The 26,433-nt window shown below is 33.2% G+C and overlaps 1 protein-coding gene across 2 annotated transcripts in view; it reads right to left on the bottom strand.

Moving 5' to 3' along the window:
- Positions 1 to 11,092: 11,092 nt before the first annotated feature.
- B4GALT6 (beta-1,4-galactosyltransferase 6) overlaps positions 11,093 to 26,433 on the bottom strand; it is a 75,932-nt gene continuing 60,591 nt past the window's right edge. For both annotated transcript variants that reach the window (XM_051970289.1, XM_051970290.1), the window contains 3 exons: positions 21,337 to 21,459; positions 15,590 to 15,691; positions 11,093 to 14,987 (listed from right to left, as the gene is read on the bottom strand). In XM_051970289.1, coding sequence (XP_051826249.1) covers positions 14,840 to 14,987; positions 15,590 to 15,691; positions 21,337 to 21,459 — 373 coding nt within the window. In that variant the 3' untranslated portion in view covers positions 11,093 to 14,839. The remainder of the gene's footprint in view (positions 14,988 to 15,589; positions 15,692 to 21,336; positions 21,460 to 26,433) is intronic.

Below are 26,433 nucleotides of genomic sequence, written 5' to 3'. Positions count from 1 at the left end.
CATCTTCAAAAGAGTATGATTTAAAGATGATTTGTGTTTGTTTATATGGAGAAAAATTCTTGTTTTGGACATTACCTAGTAAATTCTCAACTAAATCTGATCTTGAAGGTTTAAGGAGGGTCAAGTGGCCACAGTACATATATAACTAAGATTTTTGGACAGCTTTTTGAATTCTTATAAGTGTTTTGGCTAACCTAGCTTTGATATACATTAAACAACCTCAGTGGCCTTAGAAATGACTATTACAAAAAAAAAATTTCACTCATTTGGGAAATAGAATAGAAAAGAGGAAAGGGGGAATCAGAAGGAAGTAAATTAAGGAAGCTTAGTCCTTAATACAACAAACTCTAAAAATGTACAAAAATATTCATAGCTTCTTTTGAGATAAAGAGTGAGAATCTGAGGGAATCCTATGGATTGAGGAAGGACTGAGGAAGTTATAATACTTGTATGTGATGGAATATTATTGAAGTATAAGAAATAATGATGGAAAAAACTCCAGAGGGAAAACTAATAATGAATTATTGCAGCATGAACTGAACAGAGCAAGGAAAACAATTTATATGATGTCAACACAATAAAAATAAACTTTGAAAAAACTTTGAAAAAATTAAGGTATCTGATAATTGTAATGACAAACTATGATTCCAGGGGACTAATGATGAAATATGCTTCCACCTGTTGAGAAAAGAAAGACTCAGGGTAAAAAGAGATGGAATTTTGGGGGGCATGGCCAATGTGGCAATTTGTTTTATTTGACTATCTACGTTTGTATTAGGAGTCTCGTGTTTCTTAGATTATAATTGGTGAGGGAAGAGTTTGAGGAAAAGGAAGAGAAGGCAAGCTTTTGTTAATTGAAAAGAATAAAGTTTAAAGTTAAAAAAAAAAAAAAAAACAAACAAACTTATCCTTGTCTGGCTTGAGGAAATTGGCACTCAATTAGTACAAAATATAGAGAAGAAAGAATGAAGGAGGAAAGAGAGGGAAGTGAGGGGGAGGGCTCAAAGAGAAGAGATAACACCATTTAATCCTTCTACCACATACCCTCTTTGAAGAAGAAAGAAAAAAGTAAGAGAAATGGGCCAATCAAGATCTTGGTTAGGATTCAAAATCTGGTCTTTTTTGAATTCACACTCTATCCTAAGACAGTGTCTAGCACATTGTAGGCACTTAAATGCATCTTGTAGTCATTCCCCAGGTGGTAAATGGTCAAAGGATATGAACAAATAATTTTCAGATAAAGAAATTAAAACCATTTTAGTCATATAAAAAATGCCTTAAAACACTATTAATTATAGAAATGCAAGTTAAGATAACCCTGAGATATCATTTCATGCCAATCAAATTGGCTAAGGTGACAGAAAAAGATAATGATAAATGTAGGAGGGAATGTAGAGAAACTGGAACACTATTATTTTGTTGGTGGAGTTGTGAAATGATCCAATCATTCTGGAGAGTAATTTGAAACTATGCCCAAAGGACTATAAAACTATCTATACCCTTTGATCCAGCAGTGTTTCTACTGGATCTGTATCCCCAAAAGATCACAAAAGAGGAAAAAAGACCCACCTGTGCAAAAATATTTGTAGCAACCCTCTTTAGTAGTGACAAAGAATTGGAAATTAAGTGAATTTCATCAGTTGGGGAACAGCTGAACAAATTATGATATATGAATGTAATGGAATATTATTTTCTATAAGAAATGATGAGCAGGCTATTCCAGAAAATATTAGAAAGACTCACATGAACTAATGCTGAGTAAAATAAGCAGAATGAGGAGAATATTGTACACAGTAACAAGAAGATTATGTGATGATGGTGGCATCTAGGTGGCACAGTGGATACAGCACCAGTCCTGAAGTCAGGAGGACCTGAGTTCAAATCTGACTTCAAATACTTAACACTTCCTAGCTGTATGACCCTGGGCATGTCACATAACTCAATTGCCTCAGCAAAAAAAAAAAAAAAAAAAAAAAGATTATGTGATGATCAACTGAGATAGACTGGCTCTTATTCAACAATGCAGTGATTCAAGACAATTCTAATAGTCTTGTTTGGAAAATGCTATCTGCATATAGAGAGAGAACTATGGAGACTGAATATGGCTTGAATCATATTATTTTCACCTTTTTTTGTTTTTTTTCTCATTTTTTCCCTTTTGGCCTGTTTTTTTGGTACAACATGACAAATATGGATATTTGTTTAAAAGTACTATATGTGTATAACCTATATATCAGATCACTTACTGTTCTTGGGGAGAGGGTAAGAAGAGACAGAAGAGAAAAATTTGGCACTCAAAACCCTACAAAAAAATGAATGTAAAAAACTATACATATAAGTATTTGGGAAGATAATTGGGGAAACTATTGGGGGAAAAAGTACTTACTGAATTTGTTGTTGTTCAATCATTAAGTCATAACCAACTGTTCATAACCCCATGTACTATATTACAGGACCTTTCTATTCTCCATTATCTCCCAAAGTCAATCCAAGTCATTGCTTTTATGACACTATCCATCTCCTTTTTTGCTGTCCTCTTCTCCTTTTGCCTTCAATTTTTCCCAACATCAGGGTCATTTACAATGATTCCTATCTTTTCATTATGAGGACAAAATGTGTAAGCTTCAACATCAGTATTGGTTCTTCCAATGAATGGTCTGAATTAAGTTTTGACTTAGATCTTCCAGCTGTTTGAGGGACTCTCAAAAATCTCTCTAGCACCATAATTCAAAAGTGTAGTTTCTACAAACTTCAGCTTTCCTTATAGTCCAATTCTCACAAACATATCTTCTTAGCAGAAAAACCATAGCTTTGACTTTATGAACTTTTTAATGTAGATTTCAAATTTGCTATAACTTTTATAAGAAGCAAGCATCTTTTAATATCAAGGCTGTAATTACCATCTAAAGTGATCATTAAGCCCAAGAATATAAAATCTGACAGTGCTTCCATTTCATCATCATTATGGTTGCCATGATCTTAGGGTTGTTTTTTGTTCTTAATGTTAAGCTTCAAGCCAGCTTTTGTTGAATTATTTTCTTTCTTTCTTTTTGCTGAGGCAATTGGAGTTAAGTGACTAGCCCACAGTTAGGTAGGTGTTAGGTGTCTGAGGTCACATTTGAACTCAGGTCCTCCTGACTTCAGGGCTGGTGCTCTATCCACTGCACCACCTAGCTGCCCCTGTTGAATTACTTTCTATATAAATTTTTTATTATACTAAACTACGCATATATTGCAGACATTCTTAAAAGTATTAAAGAAAATAAGTAGATTGTTGCAAGTGCTATTAATAATAATTATATATATATATATATATATAATAGCTAGTATTCACTTTGCACCTACTGTCTGCCAAGCTTTATAAATACCATTTTGTTGATCCTCACAACTATCATGAGAGGTAAATTTTATTATTATCCTCATTTTATAGATAAAGAAATTGAGGCAAAATAGGTTGAGACTTCCTCAAAGTCACAGAGCTAATTATCTTGAGGTCATTTGATTTCAGGCATTCCTGAATCTAGGCCCAGTGTTCTATCCACTGTGCTCTCCTTGCCTCAGACCACATATTTACTATCATTCACAGAATTGGCTAAAAATGTAGAGACTAAAACATTTTATTCTTACTTTTTGTTTTTCACAAAAGAATATTTGGTTTGGTAGGGAAAAAATGCGTTATTGCAGCAGCTTTAAAAGGTTTCCTACAAGATGTCTTCTATGCATCTATAAAAAATGATACAAGATTCCTTTAAACATATAACAGAAACCTAATATAATTATTTCCTGATTATTAATATCAAGAAAGGCATAAGATAGGAAAACATGTACAATAAAATTGTTCACCACTTCCATAGAAGAGATTCAATACACAATATCAATTGAAGGATTTGTTATAGTCAGGTCCTCCAGATGTTTCTTGATTCTAACTCCAGAACACTGCTGAATCATCTAAAGCAGGAATACTAACTCTTTATTTGTGTGTCCAAGGACCCCTTCGTCAATGTGGTGAAGTCTGTGGACTCTTCACAATAATGTTTTTCAATGCATAAAACAAAATACAATGAATTACAAAGGAAATCAATTCAGTTAAAATAGTTATCAAATTATTTTTAAGACAAGTTTGTGGACCCCAGGTCAAAAATTCCTGAAAAAAAAAAGTCCATAATCTTTTAGAGATTGGTTTATTCACAACTGGTTTATTATTAACTGGGAAAAGCCAGGTAAATAAAGAATGCCTATAATTCAAACAATGATATTAAATTAGGCTCTCTCTTTGTAGCTGAGAGCTTTCTAGATGAGTTGTTATGCTGGTGACAATGATCTCTCTAAATGAATTATTATGAATTTTTTTTGGGGGGGAGGTGGAGTTCATTTACAAGACAATGTACCCAAAAGAGTTTTGGAGAGCAATTTGAAATGGTTGCTCCAAAATTTACAAAAATGTGTATAAATTTTTGATCAATAATACATACCCCAAAGAAAAAGAACAAAAGTGTCCATATGTACAAAAATATTTATAATAGCTCTTTTTATAGTGGGAAAGAACTGAAATCAAGGGGATAGCCATGCTTAACACTGTTATGTGAATTTAATGGCATTCTATTGTTTTATGAAATGTTGAAAAGGGTAGTTTTAAGGAAGTCTGGGAAGGCTCTTTAGGAATTCTTGCAGAATCCAGTCCTCTCTCTGGATGTGGGATGGGAATGTGGATCACAACATAATATTTTCACTCTTATTGTTGCTGTTTGCTTGTATTTTGTTTTCTCTCTCATTTTTTTCCCTTTTTGATTTGATTTTTTTTGGGTAGTATGAAAATTGTGGAAATATGTATAGAACAACTACACATGTTTCACATATATTGGATTACTTGCTGTCTAGGAGAGGGCTGGGAGAAAGGAGGGAGAAAAATTTGGAGCACAAGATTTTGCAAGTGTGAATGTTAGGAAATTATCTGTATATAGTTTGAAATAAAAATCTATTATATTTAAAAAGTGAAATCACAGATATACTAAAATATCAAAAATATCAAAACAGCTCATTTATAAGAAAATTTAAGCATTTAAAAGTGGATTTCCCAAAATTGTTTCCTCAACAAAAAGAAAGCAGAGGGAAATAGTATTGCTTCTACTAACGTGGTACTGATGACTGGAAAACATTTTTTTCCTGAGAGAAGAGATATATAAATAAATAAAAATTCCTTGTATATTTGTATTCTCTCTTTAAAAAAAATTGATGCAGAATGAAGGGTATAGAATCAACACTATAAATTTGTTTTACTTGACTATGCATATTTGTTACAAGGGTTTTGTTTTTGTTTTTTTAACAGAGGTGGAAAAGAGGAGGGAGAGAAAGTGGATTTTTAATTAAAATAAGCTAAATTAAAACTATCTAAATAAGTACCCTAATCAATGACTGAAGGGTGGCCTACGTACAAATTATGATAATAAGATGACCTAAAGCAAAAATCACAGGTCTCTGGTGGAAATGCTTATAACTTTTCTTTTCCTTTGTATTCTACAGATGAATAATAACCCAGATTCTATAAAGGAAAAAGGGGAATAAATTTCTAATGCTCAAAAGTCCCAACAATGAGAGAAAAGACCTTAATTATTAATATAGCTATGTATGAATGTGTCCATTCTTATATATATTATCTATCAATCAATATAATTTCATTTCTAGTCTCCAGAAAATAGATGGAACTTTCAGTTGTAAATTTCTAAGAAGCAAATACATCCTTATAGAAAACCATAAATCAGACATTATAGAATTGCAGCAGTAACAGTTCAATAAACCCTATAATAGATTTGTAGTTGGAAAGACAATGGATTGGCTTCATCCATCAGAATATATAGAGATAGAGGTATAGTATATATCTTTAACAGACACTGCAAATGAATAAGCTAGGTCAAGGATTGAACAAAAGGAGAAGAGAACGCTGAATCAATTTTGGGAAACTACAAAGATTTTTTTAATGATCTCAAACATTGCCCTGAACAAGTTTCATCTTTTAAACATCAATATTATTCCAGTGATATCCTAGTGTTACGGACCATTAGAGTTTCTAAAGAATTCCATTTGAGAATCACTGAAAAGATAATGGGGAGATGTGCAATTGGATGGGAACAAGCTGTAATATATTACTACTAATAGATTTGAAGGACAAGCAATATTATGTATGTCAACAAAGAAATATTTAGGGACTTTTGTTTGTTTGTTTTACATTTTAACAAATGTTCACACTGAATTGAAAACTGAAAAAGATGGACTAGCCATGTGTTGAAAATGGCACATAACCAATGGAGAGCCCAAAAACTCCAGGGCTTTCCTTGATATGTCAAAAGACTTGAAGGATGGCTTTTGGCAAATTATTCTGACCCCTTGTGGTGAATTTATGGAAAGAAATGTACAAAACTTAGTTGGAACAGTAGAAATGGATGGGTTGTGATCTGCTGCACTGGAGGGGAACATCCACATTAGTGAGATCATCTGTCCATTTGAGTATTTGATTTAAGGTCTTTAGTTGACCTTATTATTAGCATAGTATTTACATAGGCCCCCAAGGCTCAGGCATAACTGATAGCTCTTAGATTGTCTTTAGTTAATTACCAATTATCTGTGAATAACATGTGATCCTGGATCTTTTCTTTCTCTTGGTGACTTCCTCAAGTGCTATGGTTTTCATTAGCATCTCCATGCATATATAACTTACAGATTTATATATCTTACATTTATATACATTCTACATCTTTCTCTACAGTTTCAGTACCATGTTACTAACATCTTCCTGTACATTTCAAATCAGATGTCCCAGAGACTTCTCACTCAAATGTGCTAAAGAGAAATTATCATCTTACCATCTAAACTTACTTTCTGCCATTTTTCCCTATTTCTGTTGAAGGAGCCACCTTTTTCATTTCCCAGGTTCATTATCTCAGCATTATCATCCATTCCTCATCTCCCCTTCCTCTCAAATATATAATCAATGGCCAACTCCTGACATTTCTTCCTTTACGATCCATACCACTTTAGTTCCAGCCCTCATCACCTCTGGATTCATAATTGGTTTCTTTAGCTCAAATCTTTTCCTCTCCAATCTATTTTTCAGTTGCTACCAAACTAAGTCACTTAATCAATAAGCCAATAAAGTCAATAAAGGGTTTACTAGTCAATATAGTCAATAAGTCAATAAAGGGTTTACTAGTCAACAGGCATGGTGGATATGAAGAAAAGTAAAAATAGACCAGAATCTTACAGAGTTCACATTCTATGATATCAAAATGCAAATAACTATGTATGAACAAGATATATCTAAGATACATAGAAGGTCATCTAGAAGAGAAGGCACAAGCAGAAGAGAAACCTCAAAACTCTTGCAAGTGGTGGGATTTTAGCTGAAAACTGAAGGAAATAGTGGAAGCCAGGAGGCAGAAGTGAGGAGGGCAAGCATTCCAGGCAAGGACAATTTTCAGGGAAAATGAAGAGGTGAGAAATGTAGGCTCTTCTAAAAGAAAGAACAAAGAGGTCTATGTTATTGGCTCAGAATATGGGAAATGAAGAGCAATTTGAGAAGTCCAGAGAGGTGGGAAGGGGCTAGATTTATGATAAGTTGTAAAAAAAAAAAAAAAAAAAATCAAACAAGACTTTATATTTGATGCTGGAAGTAATAAGGATCCCCTGGAGTTTAATGAGTATGGGAGATTTATACTTTAATAAAATCATTTTAATGGCTGAGGAATGAGTTGACAATGACCTGCAGAGGTGATAGAGTCAGAAGAGTGAGAAAAGGGATTGTATTCCAGATACTGCAAAAAGAGAATTGACAGAACTTGTCAACAAATTAAATGTGAAGGAAATTAAAAAGTGAAGAGCTAACACCGACCTGGAAGGATGATGGTGCTTTTGACAATAATAGAGAATTTTAAAAAAGGAGAAAGATTTGTGGAGAAATTCAGTTTGGGGGCATGTTGAGTCTAAGACATCTATCTATGAGATATTAAATTCAAGACATCCAAGAAGTGCTTGGACTCTCCTTTATTTAATAAACTCTAGTGGTTCCCTATTGTCTTTAGGATAAATTATGAACTTCTTTATTTTGTCTGTAAAGCCCTTCAGAACCTGGCCCAAATCTAACTTTCCAATTTCATTATACTCCACTTCCCTCTCTCTATAGTATAGCCAAACTGGCCTTCTTTTATTTCAATTTCTATCTCCATGTGAAGACCGAGTGAGTTAGTACCCTGGATAACTTAGAATCAGCCAGAGTCAGGATAAGCAAAAATCCTTGGTCTTTATTCTTGGTCGTTAGGGGTAGAAGTGAACAGGATGGATGCAGGATCTTCCTTCTCTTCCTCTACCGCCAAAGTGACTCTGTCTTGCCTTACTCCACCCCCTAATCCTTCCCACAAGGGAAGGGCCCTGTATACACCAAAAGATTGAATCAGCACAGAATAGTGGGAAGGGCCATTTTCCAAGCATATGCTAATAGAGTATTGTCCAATCGGTAGTTAGCCTTAAGTACTTGGTTGTCTGTCCTCAGTGCATCAACTCAGAGTTTCAGACCTTTACATCTCCATATCTTTATACTGACTGTCTCCTGTCCCTGGAATGCACCCCCTTTTTGTTGTCACTTCAATGAAATCTCACTTCCTTCAAGACTAAATTCAAATACCACTTTCTACAGGGTCTGATACCCAATTACTAGTGCCATTTATACCTCGCTAGTTTGTATTTAATTACCTTGCATTTATTTTTGTATATATGAACTAAAAGCAATTTTATTTTATATATACTTATATATGTAAATATTGGTTTTCCTGATATAAATTCCTTGAACCAAGAATTGTTAAATATATACATATAAATATATACACAGATTTGTGTATGTCTTTAGATTCTTAGAATTCAGCACAATACCTGTCACATAGCAAGTGCTTAATAAATGCTCATTGATCATCAGGTTTGGCAGTCTATATGGATAATATTCTCTCTTCTATCATATTCTCAGTTTCTATATTCAAAGGCCTTGAGGCTTTTTTTTCTCATTGGCTGCCATTATATATACTTCACCTACATTCAGATCATTCATGTATTTTAAACCATAGCACAAAAATCCAAATTTTGTTTTCAGATGCTATTTTTTTAACGTGGCTGTTTTACATCTCTAAATCAAACTTCACCCTCTGGGGTCCCTTCTTTTCAACTAGAAATAATGATGAAAAAACCATCTTTAAATGAAGAGTTCTGGTTTCTTGTTCTGGAGAATAATCCCAAAAATCTTACTAGAAGATTCCTCCTTCATGTGGTAGCACTTGTATTCACATGAATCATCAAGGAAGGAGTTATCAGCTTTGATAATCATTGGCAAATTGGAAACTTGAAAATCTCTTGTGATTCTTAAGATTGGGAATTCCCAAGACTGAATTAATCTTAGGAAAGTGTTGCATTATAGTGTGGTAGAAAATACATTAGATCTGGAATCATTGGACTTAGATTTGTGATACACATTAGCTGTATGATCTTGGGCAAGTTAAATTCTTCAGGCTTTTAGGTTTAAAAAACAAAAACAAAACACAAATGCATCATTTAGACTAGATCAAAGATCTGAACTACTTGAACTTTCCCTAGTGACTCCCTAAACCAGATTAAAATTAAATTGGGAAATATTTAACACACAAACAAAAATTTAACAAAATAAATAAAAAGAATATTAATTTTTTTATATATGATTTACTAAATCAACATGCAACAGTAGGGATCTTTGTGTAAAGGTTGGTCTCCAAGTTTTTTGAGTTTGACACCACTGGCCAAGAGGATTAAAAAAGCTAATATTTGAGAATGGGAATGACAGTAGTTTGGCGGAGGGGGAGGAAACATAGTATGATGAAGAGCCTTGGATCCAAAAGAAATATATTCGAGTAAAACATGGCTCTGTGAGTATAAACAAGTCAATTGACCTTTCTAAATATCAATTTCCTCACTTATAAAATGGGGTGATATTAGTGCTACCCATGTCACAGGACACTACACAAATATTAAATACCATAAAATGTAATTATTACTATCTAGCATGTAAATCATCTAAGTCTCTAGGTATATAAGCATTGTCACATAATTTAGACCCAAATTTTGTCATTTATCAACAAAGGAAAAAAAATACAATAAATGACTCTTAGTGTTTAAATAATGCCTTAATATTTATACTACTTTTTATGTGAAAGCCAAGAAGTAAATATAAAACAACTTGATGTACTGAAGTTATTAAGAAGATAGAGATGCATTAGGACTTGGGAAAGACACAATATTTTGATGCCCCCAGACTAGATCATTCTCTAAGATTGCTAAGTTTTAGGGCAGGCACCTTCTGCACTGAAGAAAATTTTCTCCCTGAGAGTTACCTATACCAATGGAATCACAAGTCTGGTAATACAGTCTCATCCTTTTCTTTCTCTCTCCCTCCCTCTTTTTCTTTCTTCTTTTTTCTTCTTCCTTTTCTTCTCTCTCCCCCTCTCTCCCTCTCTCCTTCTCTCTTTCTCTCCCCCTCCTTCTCTCTCTTTCCCTTTCTCTCCTCTTTTTCTCCCTCTCTTTCTCCTTCCTCCTCTTTCCCCCTTTTTCTCCACCTCTGTCTCTCCATATATTAAAAAAATAATAAAATAATAGATGCCACCAGAACTAAGAACAATAGGATGAAAGACAGATTCTAAAATTTAAAGGCATACCAATATGGACTGACCCATCTTAGGAGGTACACAGTACTCAATACTGAGGTCCTCAAACAAAGACTGGATGACCACTTCTCAGGAGTGTTGTAGAAGGGATGTTCTCCACATATAGGTTTGATTAGTTGACCTCTGAGGTCCATTCCAGTTGTGAGATTTGTGATCATATGCCCCTTTAGAGATATATGATCAAGTTGAGCTCTTTCTACTTATCTAATTAAAACTACAGGTGCAAAGAGCTATTTAGCTCACATTTGTGTTATCTTTCATCAGACTATGTACAAAAAAGTTCATTTGGAACTTAGAAAATGAGAATAAATTGTATTGATAAACCAACAAAAAGCATCTGTGAGAAAAAATTAAAGCACACAAAATCTTTAGAACATTATATTTCATAAAAGACAATGATAAAAAAGTACAAACATTTTCATGAAGAGCAAAATAAAAATCAGAACATGATAGTACACAGTAAGTTCCCAGCATTTCAGTGCATTTTTGTAAAAGCCTTTCACACTTTTATAAGTAAAAGTCTTAAGTACACTTTCTCTTGATATACACCATTGAATCCTTTTTATTTTTCTTCACTAACACACTCATGATTCCACTGCAACAAGACTAGTAGTTTATCATTTAGTGAGAAAGACAAAAATGAAATATAATGCAGACCAATAAAGGTCAAATAAAATGAGAAACATTTTGCATTCACTTGTCAGAATATCCTCCCCAAAAAGGGAGGAAGTTCTATTGATTTTTTTTCCATTTTGGTTTAAAATGGAAATCAACAATTTGGCTAGGAGAGTAATAGAGACAGTCTCTCAAAAAGCAATCACTTTTCCATGCAAACTGAGTGAATAAGGTACAATCATTAATCCCCCACCCTCACCCCTCCAAATATAAGAAAAAAATTGAAAACTGGATTTTTCAAGTTCATTTCATCTTATATTTGGCATAGGTTTGTTTTTACTATTTCTGTCAAGAGTAGAAGCCAGAAAAGATGGAATTTATACTTAAATTGTGAATTAGAAAAGAATCTCAGCAGCAGACAGACCATGTGTACAAAACTTTGCTTACTAGTATGCACACCAGTCTTTACATTTCCTTTTTGTAAAAGGCACTGTGTTAACTCCTGCTATAGTGCAGTGGGCACTAAGGACAATTTAAAATCATATCTTCAAGATAATATTTTTAAAAGATCCTGGATCAGTATTTAGAGTTTTTCAATTATTGAGCAATATATAATCCTTTAATAGGATAAACATGATTTAAGCTTAAGCAAAATGTACTTGACTGATTTAAGAACATTGTTTTACATTAGTACATTTGTATATTATTTTAATTTCTCTGGAATAAATTATTTTGTATTTTAACTTTTATTAAGCAACTGGGCAAAATTTGATCCACTAATACCGAACCACATCCATGTTCACTACTTTAACTATAAAATTTATTATCTAGACTTTTTACAAAAAGGTACATACAATTTCCAACTATGTGTACCTGAATGTTTTCAAACATTCAGTTTCAAAACTGAAAAAAATTAAAGTTGTGTCAAAAAACATGTAGCGCAAACAAACGTGCCAAGCATGTTACAGTATTATGTTTTCCTTAATACTGCAGCAGATGCATTTAAATGAAAAGACCAAAATGTGGGCAACTCTCAACTTTTTAAAGTTACATTTTTAAAAAGCAATGTAAGATTTATACCTCCTTAACACATTCTAAGAAAAAGAAATGTTTCTTTAATGGAAAATAGGAGCCTGCATTCTCTCCATCTGCAACTTCATTCCATAATTGTCAGTGTATTTACTAATTAGACTTTTTTGTTCTTAAAAAACAAAAAAATTGAGTGTTATAGGTCTTGATAAATACTATTTTCCATCCAGATTCTTTCATTTTATAACAGTAAGAAAATATATTTGATACAAGAGAAAAATGGCCAGAGAATGAAATTCTCAAAGCATTTTAAACAATCATTTTTAAAAGTTTGGCTGACATTTATTTATGCCACAGAAGGAGAGTGAAAAAGAAATATATTAAAAATAAAAAACATTTCTAAGCAACATAACAGAAATAAATTTATCTCATCTCCTAATTTTATGCCAAAATTTTTTCTCTTTTATCAAAGTTACAGACAGGCTAATGATTTTTAAGATTTTGGTTATGATCCTTTGTGCTGTCAAGGTTGCCAGAGCAAAAACAACTTTAAGGTTACACTCACAACCTGAGATGACCCAACTATGGATCTTTTCAGAAGAATCCATGAAGCAAATATTCAGTTGTAAATAAGGTTGCACATTTTCTAATTCTACAAATACTTATTTTATCTGACATTCGTCATAACATTTAAGGATTAAAAAAAATCTTTGGTTTAAGAAATACTAAATGACTATGATTGACACAGCTGTCAAAAGAAAAGATAGCATGTTGGTATAATTTGCTTTAACATTGAAAAGTTCACTTAAAATTTAAACTAAATATATCATGTTTCTAAATAAAGTGGAACTTTTTTTTATTACCTTAGTGTTAGAGACTTGACTAACACTACTTATGAACTGATTTATATCAGGCATTTTCTAAAAGTAGCTACGGGGGAGAAAGGGAATGACATAATTTGACTCATATCTAAATTAATTTCATAACAAGCTCTTTTATGAGTTCTCTCCATGAATGCTCTTTGTTGTTAAATGGAATCAATAATACCATATGAGTGATCCTTAAATGATATAGAAGAGGCAGTGTGGTAAAGTGATGTGAGGACTGGACCAATGGTCAGGAGACCAGGATCTGATCTTGATTCTGCCCCTAGATAGATGATCTTGGGCAAGTCAATTCATCTCCATCTGTCCTCATCTGTAAGATGGGAAAGTTGTATTAAATGATCTCATAGGTCCCTTTCCAGCTATAATTTTCTGAATATATAAAATGTAGACTGAATCAAATTTTAAAATATGGTAGTTCCTTCTAATATTTATCTCCACAAAATAGAAAGTTTAATTCTTTATTTAACCCCCCAAACTGATTAGCATAATACAAGCATCGCAGTGTTTCCCATAATTCATTTTTAGAAATAAAAACAAAACTATAATAGGTGGCGGTTTTTCTTTGAAATGAAGACTTTTTTTTTGGCTCTTTTGATATGGGAAGAATAAAAATGAGTTCACCAGTAATAAAAACAAACAAAGAAAAAAAAAAACCACTACAGTATACAAACACTCAGGAACTTGAGAACATTGTTTTAGGCACAGAATCCCTGACACTAACACTAGTGGCACATGTGAAGACACTTAAAATAAGAGGTCCTTTATATTATGATATATAAGAACTTTTAAGATTTTCTTGGTATTATACATGCAATATGCATAAATGATATGGTTGTGAATCAGCAAAACTAGATGAGAAAGTAAGCAAGGAAATTATCTAAACTTAGCAGGAAGGGAACTACTTAATTTCTTTCCCTTTACCATTAATATTTGATGAAAGCTATGAATCTAATCAATAAAAAAGGCTGGAGGCCTAAAGCTCAAAACTAGTATTACAAGTTACTATCATAGCTGGCCATCAATTATTGACAGTTCCTTCATTTCACACAAGGGTTTACCTCTGCTTGGTAACAAATGTACATTGGTTCTTCCATGCAGACTAAAAAAAATCCTACAAAAAACAAATAAGGGCATGCAGAATTTCAACATATTATTTTTAAAAGCTATTTGACCACATAAATTTACATCACATATATTTACAAAACATTTTTAAAGGAAATAAAGCATTCACTCAAATTAAAATCATAGTTTTTAGTATAAAATTTTTTTTCTGGTAGAAGAGAGCTCTCACTCCTAAGCAATGGTATCTGTTTTCTGCAGTGTTATCCATGTATATAGCTGAGTGGTTTCTTAACACAGAGAATATAGTGAAAGAAGGCTTGGCTGTTAAAAGTTCCATGCTGTAAACATTGAGTATTGGCTGCTGGCATTTCTTCTTTTCGGCAAACAGTGCACTGTCACATACTTTACTTTTCACAGATCTCTCAATAACCAAAAAGCTTCTATAAATATTTCCCACCAGTGCACACCAAGCATCCAGTCCAACAGTTCCATTTGGTCTTGAAGTAAGATCCATTTCTTTTAATAATCTTGAACAGGAGCTAAATCTGGAGTGAGGTTTACAGTGATGTTTTTATACAGCCTACTGATCAGTATTTTAGGAGTATATTTTAAATTGTTCAACCCATCAATATACTGACGCTCTCTTGAATACCGTAGCAACTTATATCTGCAGGACAAGAAAGTAGAGAAAATATGGTGAAAAGTATATAAAGAAATATGGTAAAGAGTATCTTTAGATACATTTTACGTTGAAAATATGAGAAGTCTTTGATATATTAAAAATCTGTAATAATTAAAAATTCACAAATATTTTAAGCCCAAATCTTGGCTTGTAATTACAAACATTTTGCATTTTTAAAAGTTGAAAAAAAAGTTGTCCTTTTGCAATGTGATAATCGTAGGTAATTAAATGATTACTATTCTTTCTCATGACATTAATTTTATTGGATTTACATAGACCCTATAAAAAAGAATGTGTGAAGTAAAATATACCTCATTCATCAGAGAAAGTTGTAAATCAAGATTGGAGAACTTTTTCTAGATGTTGAGGAATCATTTTTACTAGAAACAAATTGAAGTCTTTAATACCATGTGTTTTTACTATAATGGGGGTATCGATTTTCATTTTATAAATAATAGGAATTTTTAAAACAAAATCTTTTTTACAGGATTTTATCAACATACCAATAATTCTTAAAATGCTTCATATAGCATACAGATCATCTAAATGTGAACATTTTATATTCAGATTTCTAAATATGAACTTACCGTCCTAAAAACTGAACTTCTCCTCGATGATGATGAGGAATGGATTTGTATTTTCCTAAGTCTCCCTCAGGTCTTGTAACATTATATCCAGCATAATGAACTCTACAGTTCAAAATATGTGAAGAGAGGAAAATATAAGGAAGGCAAACTTTACACATGTTTTCAATTTAAATATATAAAGCAATTCTGAAGAATCTGTTTAAATTTCTGTGAGTAATACTAGACTGCCTTTGTATTCTATTTTACTCTTTTGTTTTCTAATGGTCCAGAAAGGAGGAAAAAAAAGCAATGGACGAGTCACGAATCAGTTCATGGCAAAACATTTATGAATAACCACCTATAAAATGAATTCAGAAATACTGGGAAGTCTGCCCAATAGATATTAGGAGATAAAAAGTATAATAATCAATTAAAATCAATTCAACAAAGATTTTATTAGAATGCTGTAATTTTATGAACAATTTGGTCCATTCTAATTATAGTCTAATCTGACTTACTTCTATATCTGCTTTGAGCTTTCTGTATGTTATAGAAAAGAACTAGACCACTTGTCTTTCTACACCCAAATAATGATTACAGTAATACAAATTCCCTTTATCGACCTAGGTCTATAATTTTTTTGGTATAGTAAGAAATTTTCATCTACCGATGTAGGTAAGCATTTTCCCTACAATAAATAATCCTAAAGAGCTACCTGGGGAAATTGTAAGAAAGAATTTTAAATGGCTTGCTTTGGGTCACACAGACAGTATATGTCAGAGGAAGACTTTTTGAACCTGGAGTTTCCTAGTTTCAAAGCCAACTTTTTATCCATGACTACATCATATTGACTTTCATCTCAATTAGACCTCTAGAAATTTTATGAATTTATGAAAATCAGTCCCAAGAATAATTTAACAAACAAAAATCCTTTAATTTTCAGTATTTATGGTTAATTTTCTGTCAAAGTAGCCAGTATATATATCAGATGCAGGACATACACAAATTATTTTAATACAAACTGGAATTGGAGAACTATATATAAGGAAGAGAAAAGGAACTATCACTACTCCTTACTAAAATTATAAGCCCATTTTTCCCTTGATACCTATTCCTCTGGTCTCCTCCAGAACTAAACACATTAATCATTTAGGAGGAATGATAATTTTTCATATCTTTTCAACCTTTCCTTCCAAATATGTCCAATTTTCCCTAATCTCCATAACCTTCCTACCTCATATACCTCCCATTCCATTTCTCTTCTCTCAGATTTCTTGAAAACAAATCTGAGCCTGTATCCTTCTCCCAACTCTTTGTACCTTTGCTTCCTTCCTCCATTCTACTGAAACTACTCTCTGAACATTCATCCAACACCAATGGTTTTTTGATTCATCATCTTTGGTATCTCAGAACATAAAATATAAAATTCGTTTTTGAATATTTTCTCCTCCTCTGGCTTTACAGGTGTGCTATTGTCCTAGTTCTGCTCCTATCTAACTAACCATTCCTCTGTGTTTGTCCTCTTCTTGACAACTTATAGTAGATGTTCTCCTAAGAATGTTTTTAGCTCTCTACCCTGCTTTCTCTACACTCTCTTCCTTGACAATCCCATTCTCTCCCAAAGCTTCATCTCTTTTACTACTCCTAGAAAGGATGTGTGAATCCTCTCCCCTATGGCTGCATTCAGTTTTCCAAACCAAAATATCTCTCCCTGACCACTTTTTTCTTATGTGTTATTTCTCTCCTTTTTTTGTTCCAAAAACATTTAAAACACCTCTTTTTGCAGTGGTGAAAAACTAAGAACTAAAGAGGTACCCGTCATTAGAGGGACATTAGAGGGACAGCTCAATAAATTATGGTACATGAATGCAATGGAATGCTATTGTACCATAAGAAACAGCAAAAGGGATAGTTTCATGGAAACCTTAGGAAGATTCATATGAACCAAGGCTTAATTAAGAGAAGAACAAATTATATCACTCTGAAAAACAAAAACTCTGATCAATGAAATGACCAACATTGGTACTGATAATAAACTATGCTACTCTATTTAAAAATTAAATAGATATGTTTACTTTACTATGTATATTTGTTATATTTTTCTTTTTTTCCTTCTAAATGGAAATAGGTTGGAGGGAAAGAAAACAAGTGCTCATTAACTGAATAATAAAATGAAATTTTAAGAAGTTACACCAACTTGAGGAAAGAAACTAGTTTCATTTTTATATACATATTCCAAGGATTTAGCAAAGGGCTTAATATAGTAAATGCTTTAAAATGCTTGCTTTTTTGTTTTATTCTCTTTCATAACAATGGGGGCTAATTGACTTGTCCGGCTTGTAAAGTTAAGTGTTTGAGTGGGATTTGAATTCAATTACCTGACTCCAGGACTAGTGCTTTATTTGCTGTGCCAGCTAGCTGCCCCTAATATTTTTTCTTTCAGATGTAGAAGGTCAAGCGACCCTGAGCTTCTGAAAATCTACAAAGTTTAGGAGAAATTCGGAGAACTAGGATACTTTCTAGTAGATTATATTGTGAGGTTAGATCAGGAATTCAGAAAATCAAGATGCCCTTTGCCTTGAGATATATCAAATACCAGTAAGAATTGGCTCCTCCAGCTTAATTTCTGTTACACTAGGGGACAGCCAGAGGGAGAACTGACAAATTTCACAACTGTTGGTATCAACATACAAGGTCTAGTTCTGTGCTCCTGCTGGGTTGAGCCAAAGAAGTAAAGAGGCAAACTTGTAAAGATTTATTACAAGATTTAGTTGTGAACTGACTACACAGAGTAAAACTGAGGTGTGTGGTAAGATTCTCAAGAAATACAAGGGAACATTAAGTTTGATGCTTTGAGAGATATAGTTAGTTAAGTCTGGCAAGCAGTCACCTATATGAGACAGTCTAATTTTCCTCCTTAAATATTATACTTGACCAAATGGGGAGCTTAGATAATCATGGGTAATAATCAATACTGGAAATATCCTTTCTTAGGTTTGTTAGAGGATCACTTATTATAAAATCTCTCTGCAACTGATCTGAGTATTGGGATAGAAAAATGAATTTTATTCCCTCCCTTCATTTTTTAATGTGTTTACTATTTAAACAACCTCTGGGTGTTGAGCTAGGAAAAGGATTCCAATGCTTTAAAACATTTACTTCTCTAGGTTCTGGTTTATTCTAAGAGTAAAAATCTCTGTATATTGACTATGGTCACAGGCCACCTTAACAGGTTGAGGAGGGGGACAGATAAGAATAATTAAGGCAAGAGGTAATGAGACTTGAACCAAGATGATTTTAGCTGGGAATAGAAAAAAGAGAAATTTGACTAACGGTGGAGAAGTAGAATTGACAATATTTAACAACTGACTGAATGTGTCAGAGTAAATCAGAGGGAAGAATGACTTAGAGATTGAAATGATATATGAGATTCCTAGTATATGAAAAGATAGGGATACCATCAACAAACAGAGAAATTAGGAAAATGGCCAGGAGAAAGACAATATATTGAGTTAAGGACAGGCTAAGTTTAAAGTGCTGGCAGAATCTCTTGGAGAAAAAAAAATCTAATTAATGGAAAAGTGGATCTGGATGTGTGGAAAGAGTCAGGGATACAAAAATAGGTTTGGAAGATTTTGGAGTAGAAGTGATAACCTGAAGTGAAAATACTGATTAAATTCTCAAAGGAAGAGAAGATAGCCAAGGACATAAGAATGGCCATATTTAGAATTCAGAAGAAAGAAGAATATTCAAGGAAGACAGAGAAGGACAGATTATAGAAATATAATTATGAAATTATAATGTCATAGAAGCTAAAGCAGATAGTGATTTTCATTAGAATACACTAGGGTTTTCTTCAGGAACTCCCTCTTCTCTTCTCTTTCCTATCTCTTATTACTCAGATGCCTTGTGCCTCCTTCCCATGATAAAATGGCCTTGTTCTTTACCAAAGCTAAGTCCTCTACTGATTTAAGTAATCTCATTTCATCCCATCTTTCCCAAAGATTTTCCCCTCTGTTATCCCCATCTCTCACTCATTTTCAGTCTCTCTCTCTTTCTGCTGGCTTTTTAACTGCTGCCTACAAACATGCCCGTGTTGCCTTCATCCCCAAAAAATCCAAATCACCTCATTTGATCCTCCCATTTCTGCTAACTATTGTCCTATATCTCTTCTCCTCTTTGTAGCTAAAAAGGCCATCTACAATAGGTGCCTCTAATTTCCTCTCACTCTCAATTTAATTTATAATCCAAATCCCAACCTCATCATTCCCCTGAAGTTGTTCTCTCCAAAGCTATCAGCAGATCTCTTAGATGCTAAATCCAGTAGCCTTTTCTCAATTCTTATTCTCCCTGATTTCTCTTAAATCTTTGACAACATTGATCACTTTGGTACAAAATTCCTTCTGGTTCTCCTCCTATCTATTTGATGACTCTTTCTCTAGATCTTCTGCTGCATTTTCTTCCAGATCACACTCTCTAACACTAGGTGCTTCTATTCTGGACTTTCTTCTCTTCTTCCTCTATAATACTTCACTTGGTAATCTCATATCATGGATTTAATTGTAAAATCTATACTGATGATTCTCAAATTTACCTGTTTTGTCCCAGACTCTCTGCTAAGCTCCAATCTTACATCTCCAAATATCTTTTAGCCTGCACTGGATGTGCAGTAGATATCTTAAATTCATTATGTCCAAAACGGAACTTATTATTTTCCCTCCATAGTAACTTTCCCTATAACTGTGGAATATCATCCCTTTGGCTCACAACGTAGGAATTATCCTGGGTTCCTCACTATTTCTCAACCCCAAATCCAATCTATTGCCAAGATCTGCTGATTTCATCATTTCAGCTTCTTATGAACTTGATCCCTCCTCTTGTCACTGCAATCATGCTAGTGTAGGCTCTTATCATCTTATACCTAGATTATTGCAATAGCCTATGGGTAGGTCCTGCCTGGCTCAGTTTTCTCCCTATTCTAATCCTTCCTACATTCAATCATTAAAGTGATTTCCCTAAAGTGCAGGCCAATCATGTCACTCTACTCAATAAACTCCAGTAGGCAAAATATGTGCTATTTGACATTCATAGCCTTCATAACCTATCCCCTTCTATATTTCTAGTCTTCTTATACTTTACTCCCCAATACATAATCATCAATCCAAAGATACTAATCTCCTGGCTATTCCACAAATAATACACTCCACTCTCAATTCTTGGCATTTCTCTGGCTGTTTCCCATGCCTGAAATGTTCTTCTTCTGCTATGACTACTGACTTCTCTGGTTTCCTATCTCATCTTCTATAGGAAAGCTTTCCCAAGCCCTTTTAATTCCAGAGCCTTCTTTCTGTAAATTATGTCCTATTTATGTCAGCTATAGCTTGCTTTGTATGTATTTATTTACATCTTGTTTCCCCCATGAGATTGTAAACCCCTTAAGAGCAGAGACTATCTTTTGCCCTGCTTAATACAGTTCCTAGAACACAGAAAGCACTTAATAAATATTGATTGATTGACTTTCATTACAATAGAGGTCAATGACCTCAAGGAGGATTAAAGAAGATCATTAAATTTGGTAATAAAGAGGTCATTAGAAATCTTGGAGAAACCAGCTTCTGACCATCAAGAAAGGACTGAGAAGTAATTGTGTAGTTGAAAGGAAGCAACGAATAGACTTGCTTTAATGAAACCAACTATTTCCTCATTAATAGCAAAAGAGATTTGAACCCTTGCATTAAATAAAGAATTTCTACAGTCAAGATACATACCTATTCCAGAGATCATCATCTTCTCCTCCCCATCCCCAGAAAGCATTAGGAAATCCATTGATCTTTTTAAACTGCTCCACTGTCAGTCCACTTACACCACCAAAAAACTCATTATATGGAAGACTGAAAAATAAAGGAGGTAAAATTTCTTCTAAGCATTAAAATTTACCCAGGAATCTTACATGCAATAAGAGTTTTCATTTTATAAATGCATAAGTATAACTTGGGGGAGGTGAATAACCTTATTTTCAGGATGAAAATTTACTTTGAAAATATCAGTCTTGGTGGAAGTAGATATCTTCAACAAAGAGAAGATCTAACTCAATTGATCAGTGATGGACAGAAGCGGCTACACCTAGAGAAAGAACACTGGGAAATGAGTATAAACTGTTTGCATTTTTTACCCAGGTTATTTTTACCTTCTAAATCTAATTCTCCCTGTGCAACAAGTGAACTGTTCAGTTCTGCACACATATATTGTATTTAGGATATAGTGTAACATATTTAACATGTATAAGACTGCTTGCCATCTAGGGGAGGGGGTGGAGGGAGGGAAGGGAAAAGTCAGGACAGAAATGAGTGCAAGGGATAATGTTGTAAAAAATTACCCAGGCATATGTTCTGTCAATAAAAAGTTAAAAATAAAAAAAAAAAACTGAAAAAAAAAAAAGAAAAAAAGAAAATATCAGTGTTAGGCAACTAGATGGCACAGTGGATAGAGCACCAACCCTGAAGTCAGAAGGACCTGAGTTCAAATCTGACTTCAGACACTTAATACTTCCCAGCTGTGGGACTGTGGGCAAGTCACTTAAACCCAATTGCCTCAGCAAAAAAAAAAAAAAAAAAAAATGACACACACGTGCATATATTACATATATAGGTATGTGTGTGTGTGTGTGTGTGTGTGTGTATATATATACACACATATATATATAAATCTTCATGATATTAGTTCTAGAATAAATGAGTTGTTAAAATGTTCATAAGACCTATCATTGTTATTCCAAAATATAAAAGTTTATGATATTAAGATATATAAATGATAACTAAAAATTATTAATAAATAGAACATTTTAATACTACAGTGACAGGGGGAAATGCTCTTCAAAAGTACATGTTAAGTCACAAAAATAGAAGTGTAAAACTAATTTTTAAATTTTTTATTTCATTTTTATTTTATGGAATAAAACATTTTCATAACATGGTCTAATAAAAAAGATCATAATACATGAAATTACAAATATATTATGTACAACTTGTTATTCCTTTTAAATATATAATAGTTAAGTAAATTTCTTTTTTCTCTTTTCCCCACTCCACATATAGTTACTATTAGACACAATTCTATGTATAATGTGTATAAAATCATTCTATACATGCTTCTATTATTATTCTTTCTGTGGATGCAGATAGCATCTTCTTTCATATGTTCTTTGAAATTAATTTGGGTTTTGATAATAAACAAAATGACTTATTCACTTAAAAGTTGTTCTTAAAACAACAATATAATGTTCTATTTCTTCTACTCATTTTGCTCTTCATTATTTTGTACAAGATTATCCATCTATTTCCAAGATCATTAAGCTCATTATTTCTAAGTGATGATGTTAATACAAAGTGATTCCCTCCCAAGTACTGCTAATTAGTATTTATTAAGTACTTACTAAAGGATTCAAACCCAGAGCTTTCTGACTCCAAGTTCTCCTGCTATGCCATAATGTCTTTATACAAACTTGAGCTGGTTATTTCTTACTTACTTTGAAAAAGAAATTTTAGAAACATTATAATGAAGGGATTTTTTTTTAGTACACTTTAGTGCCTCTGGGAAAATTGCTCCCTATTTCCTTATAATGTATTAAGGTAACCCTGGGTTCTTCAATTCAATAAATATTTATTAAGGCCTACTACATACAAGACACTAGGGGCAGAGGACCCTTCCTCCCCTCCTCCCCATACACACATACAGAAAAATCCCTGACCTCAGGAAGCTTATATTCTACAGAGCTGACCAAGATGAACTTTTGTTAGAAAGGGAGCAAGAGACCAGCAACAGACTATACATGTAGTTTTCTGAAGGCCAGTCGAAGCATAGGTAAAGAGGGCTCATTCCCAGTAGAATGGCTACTATGAGATGAAATTCTTTGGTCACATCAATGAAGCAACAAAAACTACACAATGGCTCTTAGTTCCTTTTTTGTTTCTTAAGCCACAGGAAAAAAACAAAATTAAGAATGGCAGAGTATTTTCTAGCTCTTTGGCCAATCATAAACTGAACTATTCCCATTTCCTACATCTTCATTTGGGTGGAAAATGACCCCTCTTTTATTTTATCAAGTCAAATATACATTTAGGCATATATTCTGCATCGGCAATAAAAATAAAAACTAAGATTCACAGTAGCACACTTAGTAGTGACAAAGAAGTTAAAATAAAGTAGATATTCATCAACTGGGGAATGGCTGAGCAAACCTGAACAAATGTAGTGGGACATTATTTTGCACTAAGAAATTATTAATATAAAAAATTCAGAGAAACATGGGGAGATTTTATGAACGGAGAGTAAGATAGTATCAGAATTGCAATAGTCGACACAACCATAGCAATATCATAATGAAAAGATCCTTAAAAGGAAGCTGAACTCATAAGTAACAATGTTCTAAGTAACCTAATATTCTAAGAGAAACTAATAACAAAACATAATTCTCTCTCCCCTGCAAAGAGGCCAAAAACTAGCACTATTTATATTAGACAATGTATCTAGTATTTCTTCCTTGATTTTCTTTCTGGCAAGGCATGATTCAATCTGGAAGGGTAATGAAGGTACTTCTAAAAGTGACTATTTAAAATAAAAGCCATGGCTATATATTTTTAAAACTTAAGGTGTTTTTTTTTCCTCTGATAAGAAATAATAGTTGGATTTTAGTGGAGATTCTAGGACAGAGAAAATGTTTATAAATTTAAAATGTCTGACCTTACTTTCCTAAATTTTTCTTTCCCCGCTAGAAATTTGTTATGTATTCTATCCACCTGCACATACAAGTCTTTTGTCCCACTTTTCATCTTGAAGATTTCATTTGTCTTGTTTTGTTTTTGCATCTTTTATCATTCTCTCAGGTAAAGCAATGAAAGGCTCTGGGGTACTAGAGTTAGTGCTGGAGAGCTGTAGTGACAAGGCTGAATTCAGAGTTATTTGAATTATCAATTTATCCAGCCAGGTATCTGATTCCTTTTAAATCATTCAGCATCTTCCCAAAGGGAGTAAATGGAAACCATTTCATGACATGAATAGCTTATTCTGCTAATACAATAATCATGCACAGTGTATTAAATTTAAAAGTATGGCTTATTCAAACAGTAATTCCACAGTGGCTAAACAAATCTATCTTTGAATGTTTTTGCTGTTTTTTGGTTTATGTCCAACTCTGTGTGACCCCATTTGGGGTTTTCTTGGCAGATGCCACTTCCATTTCATTTCACAGATGAAAAAATTGAGACAAACATAGTTAAGTGCCCAGAGTCACACAGTTAGTGAATGTCTAAGGCCAGATTTGAACTCAGATCCTCCTGACACTAGGTCTGGGCCACCTCCCTTCCCTCTGAATACTTATTTTTTGTTAGAAAGGGAGCTACAAGCTGTTCAATTTCAATAATAAGAATAGGTCACATTTGTAGACTGCTTTACGGTTTCACTAAATGTTTTCCTCAAAAGAACACTGTGAAGTAGGCAAAGAATTATGATCTCCATTTTTATTAACAAGTAAACTGAGGTTTGTAAAGGTTTGGCAACTTACCAATGGCCACTCAGTTGTTAAGTATCAAAACTGGAACTTGAAACAAATTTCTTGGCTCTAAGTTTTCACTACACACATTTACTGCTACACACACACTTGTTCCACTACACTAAGTTGCAATGTTAGATTTATAAACCTTACTGAGACCCTTAAACATCTGTATTAAAATCATCAAAAACTGCAAGGGGTCTTAGACATTCTGTCAGTACAACTCCCTCATTTGAGAGATTGACTAATTTGTCCAATGTCATGCAAACAGTAAGTATCTAAGGCAAGAATTCAAATCCTTTAGTTCCAGAACCAGTGCTCTTCCACTGAACAAACAGGAAACTGTACCCTGCTAAAGGATTTCGGTTCAGCTAAAACATGTCATTTTATATAAGCTACCTTGAGAAGCCCTAGTTCACAATGTTAGCTACAACAAAGAGCCAAATCTCAAGACAATTACAGTCTAATAGGGAGCCAGCACACACATACAAAGAACTACATTAAAAGGAAAAACATAATTAAAATTTAAAATTAATTAATTGGTTGATTAAAAACATAAAGAAAAAGTAAAGAAAAAGTCCATATTCGATGAGAAGTTTGCACAGGGAGTCAGGTTTAAAGGCCCACAGTCACATAGGTCAGGGCTTAAATCCATATCCCCAAATCATGCTCTTTCCAATTACTACTTTATTTATTTGTTTAACAGTTGAACGCCTTATTTATTTTCATAAACAGGAAATCACAACACACATGATTTCCATAGAAATGTTTCTTTAAACCCTATTTACTAACAAAGTTTGGAAGTCCACAATTTAAAAAGAAAATGGAAACTTTGGACAGAATGCAGAATAAAATCCCTCAGTAAAGAAATGACCAGATAAAAAAAGATTAAAGAAACTAGAACCACATAGGACCAATAAGCCCAAAATAATGAAGAATAATGAACAGATAATGTGTGGATGACAGATAACCTGTGGATGATAGATAACCTGCTAGTCTTCACCTTCAATAAAGACAAGCAAAGGGAGAAAAGATCTAAATTAGATAGAAGGAAGAGCTTTTCTGGCAGAAGCTTTCAGTCACTAAAATAAGCTCAATTTAATTCAATATTTACTGAGCTTCTAAAATAGCAAAAACTAGATGGCCCCTGCTCTGAAACAGATTGCATTCTACTAGAGAGAAACAACACATAATACCAAAAAATTACAAAACTGCAAATTACAAAGTTATACAAAGTAATTCACATGCATGTGAAGCTGTGGAAAGAAAGATTAGGGCAGGTTTTCTATGAGAAGTAGCACTTGAACTAAGCTTTGAA

Source organism: Antechinus flavipes, chromosome 1 (genome assembly GCF_016432865.1).
Source record: "Antechinus flavipes isolate AdamAnt ecotype Samford, QLD, Australia chromosome 1, AdamAnt_v2, whole genome shotgun sequence".
Taxonomy (NCBI): Eukaryota; Metazoa; Chordata; class Mammalia; order Dasyuromorphia; family Dasyuridae; genus Antechinus; species Antechinus flavipes.
This window is presented reverse-complemented; position numbering and strand designations above follow the sequence as displayed.